General features: G+C 44.3%; 1 protein-coding gene across 1 annotated transcript in view; it reads left to right on the top strand.

Moving 5' to 3' along the window:
* Positions 1–1,472: 1,472 nt before the first annotated feature.
* Fbxw8 (F-box and WD repeat domain containing 8) overlaps positions 1,473–7,968 on the top strand; it is a 107,196-nt gene continuing 100,700 nt past the window's right edge. Inside the window, exon 1 of the mRNA XM_046446231.2 lies at positions 1,473–1,836. Within this exon, the coding sequence (XP_046302187.1) occupies positions 1,549–1,836 (288 nt within the window). The 5' untranslated portion in view covers positions 1,473–1,548. The remainder of the gene's footprint in view (positions 1,837–7,968) is intronic.

The raw sequence follows: 7,968 nt of genomic DNA, 5'->3' as shown, positions 1-7,968 counted from the left end.
CCTGAGCTGCTAGTATTACAGGAGTGAGCAACAGAGCCCGACTGGAAAAATTCTTTTTTTTTTTTTTTTGGTACCCGAATTGAACCCAGGGTCTTAACCACTGAGCCACATCTTTCTGTATTTTATTTAGAGGAAAGTCTCACTGAATTGCTTGGGGCCTGGCTAAATTGCTGAGGCTGTCTTTGAACTCACAATCCTCCTGCCTCAGCCTCCCCAGCGGCTGGCATTACACGCGCCACAGCTGGGCCAAATTCTTAAATTCTTAGAAGTGGAAATGCTGAAAGAAAAGGACCCACGTAAATGACTACTGGATTGGTTTATCTGCCCTGGAGCCAAGGCTATTAACATCCATGCTATTAATATCATTACAGTAAAATAAGTCATGGTAACCAGAGGTTGGTACCTGGTTCCTAGATGGCTTAGGGATGTGGGCTGAGTGACTTAATGATTAACAAGTTAGGTCTAGAGTCCTTCTCTCTCTCTCTCTCTCTCTCTCTCTCTCTCTATCTCTATCTTTCTTTCTTGATTTCGGACAAGTTTCTCAAGCTTTTTTACTTCGGTTTTTCTCACCTGTAAACTGAGAGCAATAGCTCTCATCTCAGAGGGCTGCTAGTCATTCCTACATGTTTATTCAGTGCCTACTAATCCCAGCTTCCAAATTAGGAGTTGTCAATCTAGAAGGGAAAGGATGTATTAATACTCACAGAAATATAAAATTATAAAATTGCACTATGTTTTATAATGAGAAATGCAGGATGCTATGAAAATGAATGCGAGGGAGGGGCCCAAAGTTTTTTTTATTTTTATATTTTTACGGGGTTTGTAAGAGCAAGTGGGGTGTGCGTGTACATCTGGAAGATGTGTAGGCCTTGTCTGGTGGGGAGAAAAATTCCCTGCCCAGAAAAGGGCGGGTGCAAAGCATTTTCAAGACGGATGGAACCGTGCGCCACTTTCTTTTCCACCTAATGCTCTTGGAGTTGTGTGATTCCCTCTCGAAATTTCTCTTGAGGTCTGATAGTCCCATGGCTGTTTTTTTTTTTTTTTTCCCCTTATTTAGCTCTTAGTTGAAATGCCATTTCCTTAAAGAGGCCTCCACCAACCGTCCTCCATCATGCATCCCCTCCCGTGGTCAACCACTTTTATTACTTTTTCCTTCCTAATACTGATTCAAACATTCATATTTGTTTAAAATCTTCCCTCCCACTTGAATGACAATTCCAAAAAGTCAGGGATATTTGGGGGCAGGTAGATTTACACGCTAAATTCTCAATGCCTGGCGTATAGTAGTTGTTCAGTGCATATTTCTTGAATGAAGGGAAACGATTGGCGCAAAGTCCGGCCTTGGCAAATGTGGTTCCCAGTAAAAGCCGAAGCATCCGGGCCACCCCCCGGCAGAGCGAGGGGGCGTGGCTGGGGCGTGATCGCCGCCCGGAACCTAAGAGCCGCACCCGCAGCGGTTTCCGGCCGCGGCGGACACTTCCCGCGGAGGGACTGTCCCGTGGCACCTGGCGGGGCTGAGGAGGACACGGAGGCTCCGGAGCAGCGACAATGGACGACCACAGCCTGGAAGAGTTCCGTCGGCGCTGGCAGGAGGAGCTGGCGCAGGCCCAGGCGCTGAGGAAGCGGCGGCGGCCCGAGGTGGCTCCCGGCCGCGGCGAGCAGGCCTCGGGGTACCTGGCGTTGGCCCAGGGCCTCCTGGAGGGCGCGGGGCGGCCCCCGACGGTGCGGGCGACCCGGGCCGAGAGGCAGGACGCGGCGAGCCGTTCCCGCTCCCCTCCCGTCCGCGAAGCCGCGGGGGGCGGGGAGCAGCTGGTGGATCAGCTCATCCGCGACCTGGTGAGTGGCGGTCGCCTGCTGCCGAGGCCCCGGGCCTGCCCCCGCTCCGGAACTAACCACTCAGGAGTTGTAAAGCAACTTTCTCTGTGGGCCACCGTCTGGAAAAAAAGTAAAATAAAAAAGAGTAGTCGTGTACTCACCTATGTTCGTGTGTGCATAGGGTGCAGACCCGAGGCTGCTTGGTCCCCAGATTTGTCAGTGTCTGCAGACATCTTGGGGTGCTTCAGTGGGTGTGAGCGCGCAAGCTCCTGGACATCCAGTGTTTGCTCGCAAACGTCCTACGATGCATAGGATAGACCCACGAAAAAATTAGCCGCCCAAAATGTCAGTAGGAGTTCGAGAACTCAAGAGTAGATACCTAACTTTTTAACAAAGGCTGTCTTTGGAGAAAGAGGGCCTAGGAAATGGATAGGAAAGAATTGAACTCTGGGGCATTTGACCCCTGAGCCACATTCCCAGCCCTTATTTTGTATTTTATTTAGAGACAGGGTCTCGGCAAGTTGCTTAGCGCCTCCCCTTTGCTGAGGCTGGCTTTGAACTTGCGGTTCTCCTGCCTCAGCCTCCTGAGCCACAGTGAGAAAGAAATAATTGCTTTTAACTTTTCTCTGTGTACTGTTTGTCTTTATTTTTTTTTTCCAACTTCAAAAAATTAAAGTGGAAAAAGGAAGAAAAGGAGGAAAAATCCTTTAGGCAGGATCATTAGGATGGAGGTTGTTTTGAGGGGGCATGGATCTTTTGGAGAATCTGGAGGCCTGCCATAAAAATGACCCCCTTCACCAAGGTGGGAGGATCAGGACTACCTGGCACTTATCCATGGCTCCCAGGTTAAGAATTGGAAGAGGACATTAAGCTTTAATAGCCTGATTTACACGAGTTTCAAAAGAACCTACAGCTTTCCAGTTGGGAATTATTGTGTAGTGGGAGTTGTTCCAAGAATTAATGGCTTATTTTTATGTAGTGTGTAGTTTTATTCAAATAACATAACTTGTTTTTTAAAACAAATGTCTGTTTCTGTGCTCTGACTTACTTTTATTCTTTTTAATTTTTTATTTTTTTAGTTGTTGATGGACCTTTATTTTGTTTGTTTATTTACATGTGGTGCTGAGAATCAAACCCAGTGCCTCACACTTGCAAGGCAAGTGCTCTACTGCTGAGCCACAATCGCAGCCCCCTGACTTACTTTTAATACAACAATCCTGTGAGGTAGATATTAACTCTCCTTTTACAAATGAAGAGACAAAAATTCTCTGTGATTTGTCCAGGGTTACCCAGTCAACAAATAATGGGAATTGAATTTAGAGTAAGGTCTTTTGACTTCTAATTCACCAGGTTAAACTTGAGTTGGCATAAGAATTACCTGAGGCCTTATTGAAATATAGGTCCTGGGTCTTCCTCAGACCTATGAAATCAGTGGTCAGGGAAGAGAGCCCCAAATCTGATGATTAGAATGATCAGACACATTTGAGACATTGTTCTTGCTTCCTTTGAATTTTAAATCCTGATTCTCAAGGCTTTCCAGCTGTAATAGTCATAGACATTGTTCCCAAGAATAGCGGAGAAATAAATCAAGTGTGCAAAAAAAGGAAGGACCCTCCTTTGGGAAGGATCCAGGGAGCACATTCGAATCTAATATGTAGTCGGAAAAAAGCCTGCACTAATTCCCTGGGATGAGACCTGGTGGGCTTCTCTGTTCCCTTCATAGTCACCACATTAGATGAGGCAGCATCCAAGTTGGGGCATCTCTGATTTTTTAAACAATACTTCATAATTATAAATAACACAGCTACAAAGCAGTAGTTGTTCATTAAGCACTTGCATACTCTTTCCTTGGTGCTGTCTTAAGGGCTCAGAGACTTTATTCAGTTCTCCCAATAACCCTCCATGGTGGCCATTTTCAACTGCACTTGGAACTTGAGCATTAGGAAAGTACCTTGGTTAGGGTCAGTAAACCCATCCAATATCTTTGGTCTTAGAACGGATGTTATGATTTACAGAAAAAGCTTGGCTACCTGCATCAGTGGTTGCAAGCCCTACCAAGGGTCCAGACAGGTAATGCAACTGAGTGAAGCAGGCTAGGTATTGCCTCTTCAATCCTTTTTCTGCCCCAGCAGTATCTTTTTTTCAGGCATTTTGTTGTGTATTTTTTCCAGATTTTATCATAGTTTGTAGAATTTGTTTCATGGTGGCAGCTGACATTAAACATGTCAGGGTAGGAATTATCTTTCTTGAAATATGGCTCTCTTTGTTTTTGTTTTTTCACTTTTAAAAGTTTTTTTTTTTTTTTTTTAAATCACACTTTGAAGTATACCAATCATAACTGCACAGCTTGATGCATTTTGAAGAGTTCGTGAGCATGGAAGCAGCAGGCAGATTACAGAACAGCATCACCAGCTTGGCAGAACCATCCCTGCCCCCATGTGCTTTTTCACCTCAGGGTAAACACTCACCTGACTTCTAACACCAAGCTTGAACTACATTTAAGTGGAATCATACTGTGTCTACTCTTGTGCGGGGGTTCTTGTGCATAGCATTGTGAGATTGATCTATGTGAATTTACCACATTTTATTTATTCATGCTACTGTTGATGGGCATTACTGATAACTAGTTTGTTAAGAGCCAGCTTGGGGCTATTGGGAACAGCACTGCTACGAACATTTTATACATCTTTTGGTGTGTGTGTGTGTGTGTGTGTGTGTGTGTATGTTTGGAATTCACCAAGGAGTGGAATTACTAGGTCATAAAGCATGCAGGTAACAGCCTTGGTAGATATTGATATTTTCCAAAGTAGTTGTACTCTGGAAAGATTATGTTCCTTTGGGACTTCCCAGAAACTGTTCTCAGAGACTGACATAGTTGTCATGAAAGGGAAATAAAGATGGTAAACTTCACCCCCAACTTTTGGCAACTGGCTTTTACTCGTGCATCCTGTTGTGGTTTTGGCTAGTCTCTTCCACTTCAGACTTCGGTATCATCACCATAGTGAAAGCACCTAAGTTATCAGCCAAAAGTTGAGTTCCTTTTGTTGAGCAGTTGAACACACTTGGAATGTTATCTGGCTAGGAATAGGCCAGAACCGTTGATGGACAAGCGCAGCTGAAATGAAATTTAGAAATAACTCCTCCTGAGCCTGGTCTTCTTTCTCTCCCCACAAGTGCTTGGCATTGAACCCAGGGACTACCACTGAGCTCATCCACAGTCCATTTTATTTTGAGACAAAGAATTAGGCTGACCTTGAACTTATGAGCCTCTTGAATAGCTGGAATTTACACTACCTCATCTGACTTATGAGGCTTTTAATAATTGCACCTAGAAACCATCTCTGTTTAGGTAATGAGGTAGGAATATCTAAATTGGCACTTGGTTTAACATATGGTTAAACTAATGAAAGAAATGGCATCCCCCTGGTCCAAATTCCAGAGGCAGTAGACAGTTTGTTTTAGTCTTTCATCCTGTCCATAAACCCAGGCTCCTTAGGTTAGTGGAGCCACTTGAGTATGATTGCTTGGTCCCATTTTTGTTTAGGTGGCATATCAGATCTCCCCCCAACTCAAATCGTCTTAGAAAACCCAAATTGGAATCCATCAATTTATGTGACTAAAACCTCTAGGTGGTTGTGCTTGTTCTGGGTGTTAACATAATGTGACTGGAAGCCTCCTCTTAGTATGGCTTTTCCTTTGTTGGTTTTACTTGCAGCAGTCTCTCCCCCACTGGGGACAAAAATGGCCAGCATCTGCAGTCCTACATTCTACCAGCTTGTCAATGCAGGGGGAGAGTAAGGGGTGTGTTTTCTGTGGTATGCAACAGATATCATGAACCTAAGTTCTTATTGTGCCAAATTGGGTCATGTGACCAATTTGGAGCCAATTTCTGCTTAAATTGTCCAGGCTTGCATTTAGTGCCCACTCCTGAAGATAAGGGTAGGGTCAGTCCCATTTAAATCACGTTAAGAGTGGGAAGAGAAGAGAGAATGAATGTGGGGCAAGCAACTGTGGCCATTACTGATGTCCACTTTAGGTGGCTGTTTGGAGCAGCACTGTAGGACTGTTTCCTATTCATCCGTCTCTGTATACTTGTTGATCAGGTAGGTGCTGGGGCATGGGCAATCAACAGAATTGATACAGTTCCTGCCTTTAGAGACCACCTCTTCTAACTAAAAGAACAACACTAATGGAGCCAGCACAGCCTGGGTGTGGTCCTGGGCTTAGAGTCAGTGGACCAGCATTGAGTTTCAGACTGTGCTGTTGACTGGTTCTCTCCTGGTGTGGAGTCATGTGCTGGCATACCTGGAATGACTCCCCTTCCTCTTATTACCTTTTGTCTTCCTTTTAAGGCTCAGCTTGAATTCCCCCTCCTGTGTTAACTCTTCCTTGATGATCCCTTCAGTCCAAATTTCTCCACTCCCCTAACTGAAAAAGGTCTTATTGTCAGTGTCATTTTTTTTTTTTTTCATGAATTAGCAGGTCTGTACTTAGTGCATTTGAAATAGTCTGTGTATATATGTAAATTGTAACTTAGGTCATGTTTTCACTGGAAAGTTCTGATGGCTGTTAGTGTCATGGGTTCATTCATTCCACAATACATGTTAAGAGGCTTAACTAACTTATTAAATGGCTTAACTTAGTATCAGGCACTGTTCTTAGGCATCAAGGATACAGCAGTGAACAAGATTGAAAATTTATAGTCTACATTCCAGGAAAGAGGGAGCTAGACAGTTCTCAAATAATAAATGCTCTGGGAAAAAAGTGGATAGGGGGCTCGATCGGGACTGTAGTAGGGTAGGGGCTATAATTTTAATGGTGCTGTCCAGCAAGGCCTTTCTTGGGAAGATCACTTTTCATGGAAGACAAGGAGGGGAGGAAGCAGGCATGAAGAGATGTGGGGCATGGGCAATCAACATTTCACATTGACTACAGGCAGAGAACAGTAGGTGTAAAGGTTCTATGGTGGCCAGAGCCAGCAGCCTCCTGGGCGTGCAGCCCAAAAGTGACTAAAAGACCCTGTGCTCAGAAGGACCTGTGCTTGGTTAAAGCTCTGTCTTGTCTTGAAGTTCTTAACTGTTTTTGACTAAGACAACCTACGTTTTTGTTTTACACTGGGCCCCCAAAATTCTACATCTGATACCGATGGTGGGATTGTGCTTGGAGTAACTTCACCAAACAAATCCACAGCCATGAGTAGTATGCCTCTGGGACCTGAAGCTTCTGACGGGATCTCTTCCTCCCTTCTGACTCTGTGCTTGCCTTGTTCCAAATCTGGGGTCCAATGTAGGCTCAGGGAGCTTTGATAGCAGAGGTCCAACCTGTTTTGTTTCACATTGACTTTTTTTAGTGCCACACCCAGTGCCTTGGGATTCCCCCCAGCACTCACTCCCCAAGTCCTTTGGATTGGCATTTTCCATCTCCCTTCCTTGCCAGAGTGCCTGGGGAAGTCATACCAATAGGCCATAAATGAGAATGTGTCTCAGAGTGGGAAAGCCTATTCCTGTTTAAAAAAATAAATCACAGACATTTTTGTGCATTTACCATGTGCCTAGTGCTGGGCTGTTTTGACTTGGTAATATTATAGTTCGGTTATTTGCACAGGTAATCAGCAGATATTTATTGCATACCTTTTGCTCTTACAGCTAGACATGGGCATTAGGTTCTACCCCTGAGCACTATCCCCAGCCCTCAACGTTAAGAGATAAATTGGCTTTTCGTGGGCTGCTTGAGAGCTTAACCTCTCTTTATAGCATTGTTTCTTTGGAGAAATGATTTCTAAGTTCTAAATAGCTGACTTACTAATGAACTGTGGAATACCTTAGGGGACTATCTATATTGCCTCTCATAGTCTTGTGTATTTATTCTGCTTTACATGACGATGATTTATCACTATAAAAGATTTTAGCTCTTTGAGTGTGGTTGCCCTTACTTATACATTTGCTAACAGCACCTCCCCTCCCCCTGCATTGGTCATGTCCCTGAATTCAGATAGTATTTTGAACATAAATTATCCTATTTTGGGCTGGGGTTGTGGCTCAGAGATAGAGCGCTCGCCTACCATGCATGAGGCACTGGGTTTGATCCTCAGTACCACATAAAAATAAAATAAAGATATTGTGTCCACCTACAACTAAAAAATAAATATTTTAA

The sequence above is a fragment of the Marmota monax genome, unplaced genomic scaffold (assembly GCF_021218885.2).
Source record: "Marmota monax isolate L192 unplaced genomic scaffold, Marmota_monax_Labrador192_F-V1.1 WCK01_AAM20220418_F8-fsc00092, whole genome shotgun sequence".
Taxonomy (NCBI): Eukaryota; Metazoa; Chordata; class Mammalia; order Rodentia; family Sciuridae; genus Marmota; species Marmota monax.
Note: the sequence above shows the minus strand (reverse complement) of the source record. Positions and strands in the feature narration are given on the sequence as shown.